This window comes from Cyclopterus lumpus, chromosome 1 (assembly GCF_009769545.1).
Source record: "Cyclopterus lumpus isolate fCycLum1 chromosome 1, fCycLum1.pri, whole genome shotgun sequence".
NCBI lineage: Eukaryota > Metazoa > Chordata > Actinopteri > Perciformes > Cyclopteridae > Cyclopterus > Cyclopterus lumpus.
Genome location: NC_046966.1, coordinates 18,905,681 through 18,923,798, shown reverse-complemented (window position 1 = coordinate 18,923,798; position 18,118 = coordinate 18,905,681). Strand labels below are relative to the sequence as shown.

The 18,118-nt window shown below is 40.3% G+C and overlaps 1 protein-coding gene across 2 annotated transcripts; it reads right to left on the bottom strand.

Moving 5' to 3' along the window:
* Positions 1–4,983: 4,983 nt before the first annotated feature.
* On the bottom strand, positions 4,984–15,102 carry ednraa (endothelin receptor type Aa). Of its 2 annotated transcripts, XM_034544418.1 has the most exons (9): positions 14,936–15,102; positions 14,637–14,790; positions 13,454–13,985; positions 11,753–11,880; positions 9,901–10,099; positions 8,439–8,591; positions 7,827–7,960; positions 7,404–7,512; positions 4,984–6,600 (listed from the first exon to the last, which is right to left on the bottom strand). In XM_034544418.1, the coding sequence occupies exons 3-9, from the start codon at positions 13,937–13,939 to the stop codon at positions 6,463–6,465; spliced, it is 1,347 nt and encodes a 448-aa protein (XP_034400309.1). In that variant the 5' UTR covers positions 13,940–13,985; positions 14,637–14,790; positions 14,936–15,102; the 3' UTR covers positions 4,984–6,462. The 2 variants fall into 2 exon arrangements, with proteins under 2 accessions (XP_034400309.1, XP_034400299.1); XM_034544408.1 differs by lacking the exon at positions 14,637–14,790.
* Between the last annotated feature and the right edge of the window lie 3,016 nt (positions 15,103–18,118).

The window sequence follows — 18,118 nt, the reverse complement described above, 5'->3', positions numbered from 1 at the left end:
CTATGCATTCAAATTGCCCCCCAAAATACTTCCTGACTCTATCGGAAATCTACAGGAATCACGTGACGATCAAGCGCCATTGACGCCACTCTCTCTTTCTACAGCTCTGGTGTGGTTGCGCTGCATTCCTATTGGTCACATGATCTTTGCTCTCGCCAGCAGATGGCAATGTGAATTAACAATTACCAGGATACCAGACCTAAAATCCATTGTCGGACTGGTCACCATGTTTACGGTTCTACAGGTCACAGTTAGGCTAATTGCCTAACTGTGACCTTTATATGCAATATGTTGATTACTAGTGGCATTAATATGCCCCGTAGACATCTGAGTTAAAAAAATAAGTCTTGTCCATATTTGGAAAGCAAATACATTTAATAATAATTTGTTATAAACATTTCTCTTCCCCTGTCCATTTAGTGTTGTTGGCACAGCCTGTTCTTTGTGTCAATATATTCAGTATCTGTTAATTAAACTTTCCCCTGTTTAAAACATATGATACACATAATATGTTAACAACTAAATATGATAATGTATTTGTGCAATCCAACCAGTTATACAATATATATCAAATCAGTAAAACTGCATCCACACAGTCTTTCTCCACAGCAACCATTTTGTCTTGTTATAGAGGGGAAAGCACAGGTAATACTAACAACATTTACAATGGTTTTTTTCATATTTAAATGTCCCAGTAAGCCATGACAGTGTGACAGCAAGTCAACATGCAAAATACCAGGACCCTGAAACCAAAGGAAATCAGCGATCTTTCATTTTATTATGTACACCTGTGCTTATCATGTGACATGGCACAATGTCTTCAGAGAGACAGGTCTAGAGCTAGACAATAACATGTGCTCCATATCCAAAATCAAGAATATTTCAAATGAAAATGTGTTCCATTCTTTTTTATCATTAGAAAAAGGTCCATCTTAATAAAGCATGGTATATGTTTTACACATCTTATTTTGATTTCTTTGTCTTGAACTGTCCCTGTTTTTAAAGTTGGGTAAGTTAGAGTTAAAACAGTTATGACAATAAGTTTTAATGATGTTTTACATACAATGTAAACCATCAAATTAAATGAGCACATTTTTTATTAAATGTAAAATCCTGACATAAACTGCAAAAATAACCATCATCCATTGTTCAGTCCGTTTCCAATACGCATCTATCTAATGAATGCAGAACTCCATCAGCAATTTGCCCATGTTTTTGTTTAAGGGTATATATTATATATCTTGTTAAATCTAAATCCTGCGTTAACTAAATTATTTAAAAAACATATCCATCCAAACTCCTTGTTACCTTTTGTTCCTGTGCGCACGTGTATGTGCACATGCTTCAGTGTGTCTGTGTCTAACTGTAAAATGAGGGGAGGCAGAACTTTCGTCTCTGTTGCTCCACGTCTCCACTGCCCCACAGTCACAGAAATCACTGGTTGTAGCAGGACAGATTGTTCATGAATTTTGAATTGATCCTTTTGGCTTTTATGAATTAGAAATGGTCTTTGCCACAAGTCGTGGAAGCGAGTGCCATGGTGGATAGCTTGGAGGGATTGCCATGCAAAGTGGCATACAGGGTACAGCTATGTAAGGGCAGGGTAGATAAACATATGCTGTGTTTGATCAGATCCAAAACAGATTGTAGCATAAAGGATGTGGCGTCCATTATGTCTCGTTGAATCATAGCCATGGCTGGAGGCTGAAGTACATCGTTCAGTATGTGCCTTCCAGGAAACACACATAGACAGGAGAAGCAGAATGGATAGGTCTGAGGAATAACAATAATCAATGCACAACAAAGGAGGAGACACACTGTCTGATTCCTGAGCTACAATGTATTATCCAAAGTGCACCTCCTTTGTCAGAGGAATACACAAGACTGCCATTGTTCAACAATTACTTATTTATCCTAATAAGTCTGCCGTAGGCCTTTGCGTCAGGAAATGTTCAGACTCACTGAGGCTGTTCACTTCGGTTCAACTGCTCCTGAACAACAACATAAGCGAAGTGGGATGGAGTCAAAGAAGCTCATACAACAGTGGTTGTTTAAAAACAAGGGCGGTAGCCCTGAGCTCTTTAAAGAATACTGTCTATCTAAAGCCTAATATAGCTTATACATCTGTGCCATGGACCTCCATTGTTGTCCAAAAGCTATTAAAAATACATCAATGAGCCACACGTTCCCACATAACCATCAACAGTGTAATATAAGGCACTGTTATTCCTGGTCAATACCTCTTGCTGCTGTAAATACCCACCAGGATACCAAATCTGGGCCTGACAATAGTCCCCAACTAGTTCATAATTTAGTTCTGTTTGACTAATGTTCAGAGGCTATTGTTTAGCCTTTTAAAGTATATATTTGTGACATATGGACATATGGTTTTGGTCTTTTCATGTTTTGTTGTTGTTGACAATAACAACAAATTTGAATATTGTCAACCTTTTAGTACAGGTCAAAAGGTACAAAAGTATTTCACTGATGCCTGGATTAACCTGCTTGGAGGGCCAAAAGAAGCTATATGCCGTTACTGCCGTTTGGTATTTTTACAATTTGCCAATGTGGGCTGTATTTATTCAATCAAACATTACAGCAGTGGTTGTTGTAGCTCTGCACTACTACTCCTATCAAGTGCATCTTTCTAGTTGGAAATAAATGTACCTCTTTATTAAGCATATACCAGTCTTTGCCACAATCTGAAAGGCAGGCCTGACAATATAAACACAAAACAGAAAAAGTTACTTTGCTTTACTTTGTTATTTTCACACACACACCCTCAAGAGTAATACTGTGCTTTAGTGTTTCATAATTCCAAACAAAGTTTCAATCAATTGAGCACAAACCAGTTAACACACAGCTTATGGGTCATTATCTTTATGAGGGCTGATTGCTTGATATTGGATTGTAAATGGGATTCAGCAACTCACTTTTATTATATTGTACAATTTTAAGAATAAACATTAATTAATATAACAGTATCAATCTTCTATCTCCTAATAGAGAATGCATTTCCATTCTCTTTTTTATGAACTTTGATTTTGTCTTGAACACATTTCCTGTATCAAAAAATACATCTGAATAAGCTTTGCATTGACTTTGGACCTTTGTGATCCTGTAATATTTGTTTTTGAGCTTTATTCAATTCATTGCTGGGAAGAAATAAGGTTCCCACCAAATTCCACTGAGCTAAAACCACCTCCATTTCCCTCAAACTATCTGTTTTTTTCTCTCTCTCAATTCCCAGAAAAAGTGTCAAATATTTGTCATCCTAATATATTTTTAATTTGTTCTATGATTCATTGAACCAAACTTTCATGTCATAGCAACCAACGTTTTGTGCAATTCTGTATTTTTTCAGGGAAATTGCAAGCTGATTGTGGGATGATTTCATGTGAGGAATATGGAACAGTTTCATAAAGTTTATGACCTGGCTGAGACTTATCCACTAAAACAAATAAAAGGCCAATGTCCGATTAAGCCACAACCCAATGTTCTGCTTGACTTGGGTGTTTTTCAAGCCCTGTCTTGATACAACTTGTGCCTCATTAAATGTATTAAGACCAAAGAAAAAATTATTATCTTAAACAAGGTTGTGTTGCATCAAGTACTACTTTCACTACTGTGAGTCAGTTTCTCATACATTTGCATTAGTTTGAGACCATTATCATATTGATCATAAGTAAAAAAAAAAATTTAAAAAAAAGATATATACATCAGCGCTAACATAACTAACGCACAAATACGTAATGGTCAAACTTTGCTTTCCTCAACTCTCTTGTCGCAACACAGATAAGAAGTGAGTTTTGTGTCTCAAATTCCCACCGTCCAAGCCGTTCACATCCTCTCCGCTGACATGAGCAACCCTCAGGGCTCCGTTGCCGAGCAGGTCACAGTGTGCTTCAAATCACTCCCAGACGCCTCTTTCTCACAGATGCAAATGAAAAACAGAAGGGGCCCCCCTCCACTTCCTGGAGAAACCAGTCCGATGGTGAAATAAACCTCCTTGTTACTTACAGTGGAGATGGAAATTGATTTATTGGTTTAAGCAGCAGCATCAAAGACAACAAACATTGTATGAATTCCATTTTCTAAAGATTATAATGAATTGATAGTGGTAATAAAAAAATTAAAAAAGAAGAAAAAAAATAGCCTCCAGATATCTCCTGTTCTATTGAAGACAAAGTGTGCAAAACACTTCAACTAAAGAAGTGCAAGTCATTGTACACACAGCACACACACACACACACGTACACACACACAAACACACAGCACACACACATGCTAACTCACAAACACACACAGGTTTACATGTATTAACATATCAAATAGTATAAGGCAGTATAGGTTTTGGTAGCGGAATATGATTCACAGCAACAGGCTACAAGTCATTAGCAATAGAAACCGGTGATATGAAGTTACAAACTGACGACCAACAGTGACGTACGCTCCAAATGACGCGGTGAAGCGTCAACCAATCAAATGTTTTTGTTCCAGCCCGTTTCGTTCCAGCTCAAAGAATATGCCGCCGGCCAGTTCTCAGTGTCATGTGACGACATAACTGCGTCAACCAGCGCTTGAGTAACACGTCTACGGTGTAGCGATCCAACCTTTGGCCTGTTTTGTTGCTTTTGGCGTTCGCAGTGTGAACATAGGATTAGATGGCAAGAGCGATACCACTCACGTGTATGTTTGTGAGATATAAAGCCAGTTAGCTCAGCTTAGCATAAAGACTGGAAGCAGAAGAGTTAGAAAAAAAAGAGAAAAGAGAAGAGAAGTTAGCTTGGCTCCGTCCGAAGGTAACAAAAGCTGCCTATGAAGCACAATAATTAAACATGTTATATCTTGTTGTTTTTTTTTGCTGGTTGACTACAGCGAGCCGCCGGTTAGCTGCTGACAGTGATTTCTCCAGCTACAGTTAGCTGCTGGTTGTAGCCAAGCGGAAAAAAAACACAAATAGTTGATTAAACACCTAAAGGCAAGTGGTTAGTGGGTTTTTATTATCCCTTGTCACCAGTTTTGACACAGCAGCGTTTCCTTTTTCTCCAGTATGTATGCTAAACGAAGCAAATCCTTTCTGGCTGCATTGCTAAATATTAATTGTACAGAGATGAGAGTGTATCATTCTTCTCATCTTGCTAACTCTTGGGGTATTTTCCCCAAATCTCTAGCAATTCCTTTGATATTTGGAACGTTTACCACCACCGTTAAAAACTGGCCTATGTCATTACACAGGTAATGTTGTCAGAGTGAAATACTTATTATTACTGCAATATAACACTTTATAAAAGTGGACTCAAAACATATACAGATATATATATATATATATATATATACTCCATTGGTTATACAGGCATATAAAAGTCACAAGTATTGTTGAGTATATTTGTTAAAATTCACAGTGTTTATAGAAAAGCTAATTCCTGTCTAATTCCTGTCCATTTGGTGTATGGTGATATCTGACCTGTCATAATGCATTACCTCATATTTATCATTTGCTCCACATGCTAAGGAACTACAGAGTTGTAGCTTATCCACTTTAAAATGTACAACCCTGTACTGGGTTTAGTGCCAGTGTACTTTGGCTTATTCCGACACCAGATGTGATTATGTGCTGAAAACTTTCATTTTTTTGATTACCAGCAGCTTCTTATGTCTTTGGATCATGGTTTCAGTAAACAGAAATAGTGTGTGTGGGGAGGATTCCCAATAAAAGGATGCATCTGTCTGTTTAGAGACATTTTTCCTCTTTACCTGATGTATCAGAAAAAGGTTTTTTGTCAAGCAGTGGGAAGCAAATGAACTTCAAAACCTTCTTCTAATTATACCACAAAGTAGCTCAATGAATAATGAGTGTGAGTAAGATACACTGCGCATGTTTAATGGAAAATGAATTGTTGTTTGAGTCGGTAACATGCTCTCCTGTTTTCCAACATCAATGAGTCGCGAACTCATGGGGAAAGTTCATGCTCATCTCCCATCATCCCCTCTGACAGCGAGCAGTCTCCTTTTTCCTTCCTGTAGCTTTGCGCTTCCTTCCCAGTAGTGCTGCCCTTTACAGGAATAGCACGCGTTGCTACTGATAGAGAGTCATTTATAGTCACCGCTCAGCTTCATCCTGTTAGGGGTCCTCGTCCTCCTCATCCCGCTTTCTCCGTTCTTCTCTCACGCTACAGCGTCCCTGTCTGTGGGTGTGGAAATACAAGGAGTTTGTCATAGGAAGTTTAGCCCCCTGAGGGGCTCCGGGACAACTCCATTATTAGTTCCTTTTATCTCCAGTTCCTAGCCCATCCCTGCCAGGCTCATTTTCTGCTTCAGTGGTCCAAAGGATATGCATTTATTGTCTGAAAAAGTCCTTTGTGATGTATATATTCAAGGGTGTGCATTTGTTGTATTTAAAAAAAAAAGCTGCTGGATATATGGAAGTGCTTGAAAATAGAGATGATATGAGTTGAGAGATCAGTCGCTGTCCTTCCTGATGCTGCGATCAGCGTGGACGTTGTTGGGCTCGGGGCTTTTACACTGGATACTGGTACCGTTCATGGGTCCGATGCTGCTCAGCTGGTTGTCAGAATAACACCAGCAGCACAAACACGACTTGAAGAACATGTGAAGAGAGAGAGAGAGAGAGAGAGACAAATTAGAGGACTAGTTCAAGAAGTTATGAACCACAATTATTAGCGTTCCTGTCGGTGGTTAGATGAGAAGATTGACACCACTGTTAAATGTGAAGCTGGAACCAGGAGACCATTAGCTTAGCTTAGCATTAAGACTGAAATCAGGGGAAAACAGCAAGACTATAGCTGGATCCAAAGGGAAGCACATTCATCTTCCAGCAACTCTAAAACTGACTAATTATCATCTTGTATCTGATTTGTTTGATCTGTACAAAAGCAGAAGTGTAAATCTGTCAAGTTACTGTTTTGAACCAGAGCAGTGACTTCCAAGCTAGATGTGTCCCCTTATTTCCAGTCCTTATGCCAAGCTAAGGTAACCCCTAGCAGCTACTCTCTAGTTGTCTCCACCACTTCCCTCCCACAAATCCTTTAATGTGCAAACTTGAGACCTGGTATATCTCCGGCCCAGGTTCGTTTGACAATGTGCAATGTGTGACCTCAGCGCTACAAAGTGAATACATAAATCACCGGTATGCTTTTACATGTTGCAGAAGGAATGTCATCACCATCACAAACCCCTGTGTCGTGGACAAAAGGCCTGAGTTCACTGTTTGCTTTACTGGCCAGACTTAATCTGTGTGTTTGTGTGTGTGTATGTATGTGTGTGTGTGTGTGTGTGTGTGTGTGTGTGTGTGTGTGTGTGTGTGTGTGTGAGAGAGAGATAAAGAATGAGCATTTGAGTGTGTAAAAAACATTAATATCCATCTGTTCTGGGAGAGTTACCTTGAAGCAGTTTTTAAACTTCTTGCTGACAAAGAAGAGGATAATAGGGTTTATGCAGGAGTTGATTGTTACAAGGTTGATACTGAAGTAATCCAGAACCAACAGGAAACTGAAAATAGGAAAAAAGAAGGAAGGGGAATTTTATTATTAGTTTTATAGAGAACCAAAAAGACCATTCAAACCTTTTTGGAGGTTTTAATCGTAAACACTATTGGCAGCAACAAGCCTTATTAAAAAAAATACTTAAAGAACTTGTTAAGGATGCATTTTATAAAAGTCTATTCATTGGACATTTGAAAGGCCAAGGGGTGTTGACATTTTCTTCGCCCACAAAGAAACCCATTCTAAATATTATCTGCATACTCTGTTGCCTTTAGATCAAGTAAGATTTATGTATGAGAGTTCGTTCCACCGATAACTCACTTGAGCAGCTCACAGCGCATCTTATCATTCTGGTAGTAAACCATCTTCTTAAGGATCCTGCTGAGGTGCAGTGGGAACCAGCAGAGGGCAAAGATAAGGACCAGGCAGAAAACGGCTCTGGCCACCTCCCTCCTCTGCAGAGAGAAACAACAGGTGTCATTCCACCATTAGAGAGGAGATGACTACGCTTGTGTAATCAAAAGGTTAGAGGTTAGAACCATGGGATAAACACTGCTGAGTGAGCCAATAGAATTATACTCTTGAAAAAACCTGAGTCAGTTGATAAAGCCACATTACACAGGTTCTTGTGCTGTTAAATTAGATTAGATTAGAAAACTTTATTTTCAGTGGGGAAACTCATTTGCCACCAAACATCCATACAGACAACAATAGACACAGTCCACAGAACACAACAGACAAGGAACAAAAAAAACCAGAAGATGCCCCATAACACATGACCATCAGAAAGATGCTAAGTCTAAATCTAAAAACACCTAAAGGTGTTCATTAAAAAATCGAACTGCTGCCGGAACAAATTGTTAGTGAAATAAACACTCAAACATATGTCTGTTTATTAGAGTTACAGGCTTGTGATTAGAAGCATTGTCCGACCTGTTTGAGGTGCTCACTGAGGGCTATCCGAAGGCTGCCATCCCTGCGGTTGAGCATCTCGCAGGTCATCAGAGTGTAGAACACAGCGGTGCAGGCTAGTGGTACACAGAAGTAGAAGCCAAACAACCACCAGTCCTTTGCTTCCATATAGAACTGCCGGAAAACAAGCACACGATGTATAGTCAAATACACTGTTTATGTGTCTCACGCGCGCCGTCCGAACTGCCCTTTTCATTTGTTCGTCCACACAACTCCACCATCTTCCTGGCCTCGCTTTGACTCAGAATGACGATTTCGAAGATCTAATTGGACCTAATACTACGTTCTGTTCATTTTGTTGCAATTGGCTTTTTTTTGTATTGAATTTGAAGTTAAGTTGAACGTTGTTGAAATGATTTGGCTTGTGCAGGTATGATCCCAGTAATAACAATCGATGCTTATGTAACTGAACCTGACCAGACCACCCCTGCACTGCAGGGCCATTTCAGTCCATGTTAGTGCAGTGTACTATGTCTGAAAGGATCCACTTTTGTCTGTCTGGCTCTCTGTGGTTGTAAACAATATTGAAAGTATGCTCTTTAGAAAAGAAATGCCACAATTGGACAAACTTGACTGAACTGTATTTCACAATTTCTGTAAAAAGCAACAACAAACAGAATTGTTGTGCATCAACTCTAAGATGCGGTTTTATGTACCCACAAAACAACATTTGGAGGGGAAATGTTCTATTTCCTCGCTTCACTGGTGCCGTTAAGAGGCCAGTTTTTCTCAGACCTCAGCATTGCATTGCTGATATCTGAAAGACATTTTTCCAATTTCGTACATATGGAATAGATGGACGCACATGTGGCTTAGCTTGAGGCCCCAGATTTCAGTTCTCAGTAATTGCACTTGGCCTGCAACCAATTATGTGCTCCAAGGATGTGAAAAGGTCCACAATCCCATGGAGAGAAAGTACATCCCTTAAAGTGATACTCTACTCCAAAACCTTTTAGTATCATATACTCACATAAGCCTGATATATTAATTGTCTTGTGTTATATATATATATATATATATATATATATATATATATATATATATATATATATATATATATACACATATATATATATATATATATATATATATATATATATATATATATATATATATATATATATATGCCCCTATAACCAAAATAGCACATCCTCATGCCATTAAAAACACTCACTATATGCTCTTAAGACAACGCAAAGATGAAGCTGAACTTGCACTCTCACTTTGAGGAGTGTGCATGGAGGTGGGTTTCTTATCTCCTTAGTCCAGAATGTTTTGTCTAAAATTCCAACTCCTCCGGGTGCCTTGACACAATGTACTATAGTATACAGCACATCTTGGCCTCAATACAAGCAAAAACACTGGGACACAAAAAGCGCTAAACAGCGATCTTCTTATCCATAAATGATAAAAGATAGCGTACCATCATGAAGTCAGTCTTGGGGTTAAGCATGCAGGTGCGTATGGTTTCGTTCCTGTAGTTGAAGGTGATCATGTCGAAGCCGATCGCCTCTGGCACGGCCAGGAAGAGCGACAGCAACCAGATAGACATGATCTCTATGACTGTGAGCAGAGGGATGCCCACTCCCTGGACTCTGCTCCAGGAGGCCACAGCTCTGTACCTGTGAAGGGCAGACAGAAGATAAACAGATGGAGGAGGCGTGTCCAATTGATTGGGTTATGGTAACGATTAGGGCAGAGTGATTTACTGCAGCAGGGACGGTTCTATTGTAGCACTTCTGAGAATCAAATTAAAAGGATAGAAGTATATAATGTAACACGATCACCAAGTTAATTCTTGATTGAAACTTCCAGTCGGTGCTCCATCATTGAATAGAAACCAGTAAAGTCATCATTTACTTTGCATCTCCTGACTGACAAAGCTAACAACATTTGCCTCGTGCATGGCAGCACACCAAGCACAACAAACTGCTCAGTCAGCAAAGAATATCAAAATGTTAAGAATTAATGAGGCGAGATGATCAATTGTTTATTTTGAATATCTAATATTTATATTTATTTGTGAAGCTTCCAAACAGACTGGCCCATGTTGGCAGAGAGGTCTGTCTGCCGGCTTGTGTTTCCCACGCACTGAATACTTGTTTGCTTGTTTGTTTCATTAATGGAAACCACTTGTCGAAATGTTTTAGTAAAATCCTGCATCAAGATTTCATGGCAAAAACAATATATTTTTCATGACACATTTGAATTTCTCTGTTGAACAACATGGCGGCATTTATATTTCACTAAGTGGTAATGTATCTACCTTTTTCTCTTCCTCCAACATCGAAAAGATAAAAAAGAGACTCAAGCACTTTATACACACACACACACACACACACACACACACACACACACACACACACACAATATGCTACATGTTTCGTAGAAAGAAATATGCTCTTGAACACAACTGTAAACACTTGTTCTCATAAGAGAGGTCATTAAATATGTCTTCCTGGTTGAACCTTGGAGTTTATTCAGAGACAAGCCTCTTAGATGCCACTAAGCTTCAGCACTTCATGATCATCATTTATTCAATAGGGAATTTCTATTAAGGTATTAATAAAAATTAAAAATTAAAATATAAGTTGTCTTGTCTGTATACTTGCCATCAAGATAATGCTTTTGATATTCACATTAAATATACATATAAATGCACATACCGTGCACATAATGTTTCGTGCACGGTCATGACTGTAATAATTCCATCAAAGAAGAGCTCATCGCGCAAGTTTTCAACGCAGAGGAAACAAATAAAAGAGCACAGAGATAAATAACATGCCCAGTATTGACCTTTCCCGAAAGTGAGCGTCACCTCAGCCAACCGAATCTTTGTTTCATGAAACTGGAATCAAATAAAAAACATCTGCCACAACTATATGAATAGAAAACATTTGTGGCACATTGATCCAAAGCAATGCTGAGTAAAAAATGGATGAAGTGACATCATCCAAATTGATTTGGTTGAGGTATTTGACTTTACAAGCCCATGTCACTTTAGAGGACAGTTGCTCCTTTTCGTGTCTCTACAGAATGATAAAAACGGAAATAAAACCATCTCCACGAGAATAAAAAACACTCACAATGCGAGTGTTTTTTGTGATTAATCTCTAATACCGACTTTAACGTTCATATTTAAACAAACGCCACACCATAGACATTATGCACACTCTACTAATAATGTATTTTGGGTGACTTTTGCTTTAACGTTTCGATGTCAAAGCTCCGGACGGGACTGAAGGAAGCAGTGTGTAGCGTGTGAAAGCGCTGACCTGTCCACGCTGAGAGCACACAGGTTGAGGACCGTGATGCCCACGGAGGCTTTCTGCAGGAAGGGCACCATCTTGCACAGATACAGGCCGACGATACTGTTGTCAAAAGGCCAGCGGGACGCCAGGAGCTGGTGGGAGAAGCACAGACAATAGCTATCACATAAACACTTTTCTCATACATTTTGTAACAGCTTTTGTCATCAGCTTTTGGCACTTGTCTACAAATCCCCGTTTGTCTTCGCTAATGTGTCAGTACAAACAAAGTAAGTGATTTCAATAAAGTAATCTGTCTTCACAAGTCCTTTGGGAGCAGACTTTTCTTTAATCTCACTTTCGTGACTGGGTTCATGCGAGCGGTCGTAATATCTATTTAAGGCAATTTCCCTGCAGATGGAGGCACTTCAAAGACCTTTCCACGTCATCATAACGTCAGAGTGAGTTTAGTCTGACAAGCACCATATGGAGCCCATCAGCTGATACAACAAAACGTTCAAATTTACTGGAAACAGACTAGCCTCTCAAAACCTAACCGTCAAACATTAAAAAGAGAATTCTCTACGGTGTCACCAGTATCTCAGAGCCACTTCCCACAACCTCTTTTGAGTCAAGGGCCGTGAGAATTGAGACCTCCATCAAAGTGGTGTTTTCCCCCCCGCACGATGCAAACTGCGTTAAACGCGTTTCCCAAAGCCGGAGCCAGACGAAGAACTTCTTGGCCGTCATTGTTTACTCGTGCTGTTGAAGTTTCTCAGGAGCACAGAAGAGCAGCAGAGAGGAAATGGTCCTCAGTTTATAAGTAGCTGATTATTTTTGGGAAAACTGCGAGAGCCCCGAGGAAGTGAACAAGGGGCTTGGGCTTGGTTTCAACATTGTAGACTGTGGCTCTTTCTCTGTTTGTGCTTACACTGTTGCTCTGCTCCCAATTCCCGAGTTAATTCTAACCAGGTGGCTTTCTTATTTCTTTCTTGCAAAATGGCGTCGCACAACACGTTGGAAAGATCAAGTTGACCGATGACTCCATTTTGCTATCGCTCTCGATTATTATACAAAGCACAACATTTATTGCCGTAAATCAACTCAAGACAGGAGCCCTGAGCGCATTCATTATCATGAAACGCTTCATATTCAGAAAATCAGTATTGATAATAAATACAGTGAATATATATATTTTTTTACACTAAAGAATCAGTCAAACTATGAAACCTCACTTTTATTTGTATAAAACATAATATATGAGGCTTTAATGAGGAACTAAGTTAAAAACTCCTCAAGTGATTTATCACTGATCTATCAGTTGAGGAGTGATGTATCACTTGAGTAACACTGGGCACGACTTCTTTATAAAACCTCTAGATATGGGTCAGTGACTAATGTTCCGGGTCAACACAAGGCCACTGGCATGTGTGACTGCAGCCTGATTCAAGTGTTTGTATAACCAGCCATATCCCTGCTCCTCTCATCGCTGATCTGCCCACACGAAGGGAGATAACGGCGTCCGACTGATTACACTTTCCCGTCTATTTGCACGCTCCCTGCCCCCCCCGTATTCCCGTCTGTAATATTCCACGTTATCTCTGCGTATCGCCTCCATTGTTGCTGCGTTTCGTCATATCAACACAGAGACCTGTCACTTGGCAGCTCGGCTTTCAAGATGACGTCACGACTTTAATGAAGCATGCATCGACACAGTGAAAGTTGTACCTTGTATACATTGATGGGTATATCCGTGATTATGTAGATGAGGTCCCCCAGGGCCAGACTGGCAATGAGGGCGTTTGGCCCGTTCCTCATGCACTTGTTGTGGTATATAATCCTCAGCAGGGTGGCGTTGCCGACCAGGCCGACCACAAACACTATAATGGAAATGACGGTGTTGATGTACTTGAAATAGCCACTAATCGAAGTAGGTACGACGCACCCCGGAGGTCGCATCGGCCTCTTTACGACAGTGTTATTTCCAGATCCCACAGCTTGTGCCTCGGCCCCCGGGGCCCCCAGGTGGAGGCCGGGCCCCGTGCTGGGACTGGCGGTGCTGTAGAAAGCCGGAGACTGGAGGGTGGAGTGGACGAGGGAGCCTGGGAGAGAGTCCTCCTCTGCTACTCTGTTTATCTGGCACATTCCTCTGGCTGCCATACAGGTCATTAGCACCAACATATGCACAGCTGGGGTTCCCATTATGGAACACATTTGGTCGCTTGGATTTTACTGATTGAAAGACGGTTCCAATATTTCTCTGGTGAGAAAAGAGAAAAAAGGAAATGACAAGAGGACAAAATGAGTTTATGACATATTATTTTCCAACAACTTCATCGCATTTGGCCAGCAGTAACAATCTAACCAAAATGGGAAATTATATATCAGTTACGAGAAAGATAAACAGCATCACTGTCCCCTTGCTGTGAGGAAGTTAATCGACTTCTTCAAGACTTCAAAAAGGTTTTGCCACAGGGGAGCAGATGGGAGATGCCAGGTCCAGTTAGAGTCCCCCAGTTCAGGACGAGGCGTCAGGAGAGCGCACTGGGCATCTTGTTTGTTACGGCTTTGTGTCAATAATGGTGTATAGCTACGCTGTGAAGCTTCATATGCAGACTGAGCCTCATGCGTGGGTTTGCGACTGAATGATTGTGTCGGTTTTGCCTTCTCCCTCTGTTTCTAATTTAGAAGGGTTTAAACATGTGCTTATCAAACAAAGAGCTTGAAAGAAGTGCTGCTGAGCTGATTTCCTGTCAATATTTGTCAACGCATGGAAGGTTAAAATGAAAATCTGATGAAGAGCCAAGTCTACAAACCAAATGTAAACTGTAGTTGTACTTTGGAATCCCCTTTAGGGTGTATACTTAATGACCTTCACCTTTACTGCCTCCACACGGAACAAAATACAAACCTTCTGGACACAATCAGAGCAATTCCCTCCACAAAACTCCTGGTGAAGAGCAGCTAAAGTTTCAAACTGTCAGATCGATAGTGAAGCCCTTTTCATCATGTCACCAGCACAGGCAACTCTTATAGCCCAGAGTTCTTCCTGTTCAAAGTCCCAGCTGTCACCAAGTACACAAAGAACAATTTAGCAGCCAGCCCTTCAAGTAGCATCACAGTTTAGCATCAGCATGACACTGCTGGGATCTATGACAGCACGCAAACTGATCTATCCATAAATAATAAATACATTTGGTTTTCACCTACCGCTTCTAAAATGTCTGCCTGGCCCCCTTGGAAACCGTCAGGCAAACTTTCGGCTGAAGCCCCCAGACATCTGTATCACATCACATGAGTAATTAACGCACTATCAAAGCCTGCACCGTATCCCACTTGGTTTGAGCAATGCACCCGTCTGCTCTGAGGTGCCTTCGCATTATGGCTCAGAGTTTCCTGTGGAGAGTTGTCTACGTCTGTGTGTGTGTGTGTGTGTGTGGTTATGTGTATCTCTGCATGTGTTTGTGTGTGAGACACTTTGACTGGGTGGGATAGTAAATCTCCACCTCCCTTTGGTAACAGACTACCCCCCCCCACACACACACACACACACTCCCCTTTCTCCTCTCTCTCAGAGGCACCGCCTGCTGACAGTCATCTCCAAAGCAAAGCACAGCACGCACGCACGCACGCACACACGCACACACACACACACACACACACACACACACACACACACACACACAGACAGGGGCGAGGGCATCTGGGAGCCCAACAGCCCTCCAATCGGCCCTTTCCTTTAACCCTTCTTAGCTTCTCCTTCAATCCCTCTCTGACTCCCATGATGTCTGTATACTTTACGTGCAACTGTTTCCTCACACGAGAGGCAGCAGAGATTAGATGGGAAGAAGGAAATCACGGGGAGGTCGGTGTCCATGTTGTGATGTTCCCTCATTTTAGAAGGGGGAACTGGGACAGGAAGTGGGAGCGAACTAAAAGACTGGCTTTACTTTTACAGACTAACCACATCACACTTTCTTACTCTTGCTAAACGTGAACTTCCCATGCAGTGTTGTAATGAAGCTTTATACGAGCTGTAAAATGTGGATAATCACTTGGTGCTGAATTTAAAATGTCGGGTAAAAAGTGGTTCAGTCTAGATGAGCTTTCTCTTTATTACCAAACATCTCATTTACAAAATGTGAAAAATCCTAGAAAAGCCAACGCAGCGGTTTTCCTTGCATGCAAAAACTAAACTAAACAACACACACTGAAGATGACTGAATGTCTGACAGAGAAGAAGACCGTTCGAAAGGGAGAAGAGTGCTCCTGCATCAGTGTCCATTATGTGCTGAGAGCAGGAAGAAGGCTATCAACGGCATCCCGATTCGTCTTACCCACTGACAAAGAGCTGACACGGCAACTGCTTAAAGGGGAAAACCACTCAATTACAACAATCATATGCTCCCGCTCCGTTGGGGCACAATTCAGTTCATATTTGTTGAAAACGGCCAATTTTCCACTTAAGCGAATCAATTCATGTACATCCTTGATGTGATTCATTCACCATAAGTATATTTCATAGACTTTGCTTTTACATTGAAAACAAACTTCAATATAGTCAACCAAGAATATGAAAAATTCAAACCGAAATACATTTACAATCACCTCGAACATCATTTTCCACGACCGTTTCTGGACATTTGAACACGTTCTCAACGCAGCTTGTTACATACTTAGGCTCCCAAGTACATAGTTTAAAGAAATACAATTATATTAAACCCATGCTAACTTTTATTCACGTGAAGATTGTAAAGTAATGCAAATCTCTCTCTCTCTCTCTCTCTCTCTCTCTCTCTATATATATATATATATATATATATATATATATATATATATATATATATCAATGTTTCCCTGAGACCTTCAGTGTCAAAGGGCATCCACTCAAGATCCTCTGAGACGACTCCATGTTTTACTTTGAAGTGTTCACTGTTGATGTTGAAGCCACGCCTTTTGTGACAGGCTTCTTATCTTTTGACCAAGTCATCCAAACTAAATGACAAAATATGTGTTTTTTTATGGTAAGATTTGTTGAGGGTTACACATAAAAGTGAAGGCTCATGGCGTTTGAACAAACCATCAATGCTGTGCTTATTAACTGGTGAGGACAGTTTTCTTTCTTTCAGCCATGTTGATGTAAAGCATTTTGGATTTACAACTTTATATTGTAATGCAGGCCTTGCAGAATTAATATATATAGGCTTAGTAATAAAACCATAGTATAAACCATACAACCATAATTGCATGAACTGGTATACATTATACTTAATTATTCCTTCTCAACTTGAGAAGGAATCATTTTGTATAATACAACTAATTACTATGTTCTATATATGTCATGCTTTAAAGACGTACAATTGAACTTTCCAATTTTTTCAAAAACTTTCATGCTTCCTCCCAGAATGTATAGGTTCAGCGTTTATGGTTAATTAGCAGGTACTTTTCCTACACTCAAATGTGACTTAATTGGGTAATGCCAATATTTACAGCCATTTAAAATGAAAGCGATCGTGTTTTCTTTAATTGTAGTCGTGAATTTATCATGCCTTCTGAATTAGTTATGGTCAGCAGTGGCGAATATTTAATTTATTGGAACGTGATTTGCTGACGGCATCTGATTTCTTAACCCCCCCCCCCTTCTATTTTTCCAAAGTCCCTGGGTTGTTGGCAGCTTCTGTGACATTTTAACTTTTGAGGGGGTAGTAGAGTCTTTGTTAGTAAATCCATTAATATATAAATGATGAAACCTTTACCTGCTCCCAGTAGCTTTGGCTTTCATGTTGTTGTTGTGTTGTTGTTTGGATCGTAATCAGGTATTAATGCCATTCTGTCTGAACTCAAAGATGGCAGGCTGCCTGGTAATTCATATGCTTGTTCTCTGATGGCATCTGTCGAAGTGTGCTCTCTGCATATTGGTACATACCCTATGGGAAATTTCAATCCAGCCCCAGACTGAGTGGGATGTAAGCAATTTCTTAACTGGGACACTTGCGTGAAAACAGAAAGAACACAGAGAGAGAGAGAGAGAGAGAGAGAGATAGAGAGAATAAGTTTGAGGCCAATTCTACTGTGACAATCAGTGACAGAGTTAAGAGGGTTCAGTATACTGCGAGGCTTTATTAATTTGGGACATATGCTCCGCGCAAACAAAAAGTTACAGCACGAGAGGAAAAGAAAAATGTGAATCTTGATGGAGGAATTGTCATAATAGCCTGATTAGTGCCAGCACTTGACTTCATCAGAAATTAATCAATATAACATGAACAGACTATCCTAATGAGGGGGAGGGAAGCTTTGTCAGAGCATTGATGACGATATCTGATGAAAAGAGCCCGTGGAGAAGTCTGTGTTCTCCAGGATTTGGCTGCTGTAAAGTTCCTGCAACTTTCT

Excerpts from the sequence above, each read along its gene's own strand:
- ednraa (XM_034544418.1), bottom strand. The coding sequence starts at position 13,939 with ATGTGTTCCATAATGGGAACCCCAGCTGTGCATATGTTGGTGCTAATG. Across the intron at positions 11,881-13,453 it reads TACCCATCAATGTATACAAG|CTCCTGGCGTCCCGCTGGCC; the intron begins GTACAACTTTCA and ends TTCTCCCACCAG. Across the intron at positions 7,961-8,438 it reads TCAGTGAGCACCTCAAACAG|AGGAGGGAGGTGGCCAGAGC; the intron begins GTCGGACAATGC and ends TTCTCTCTGCAG.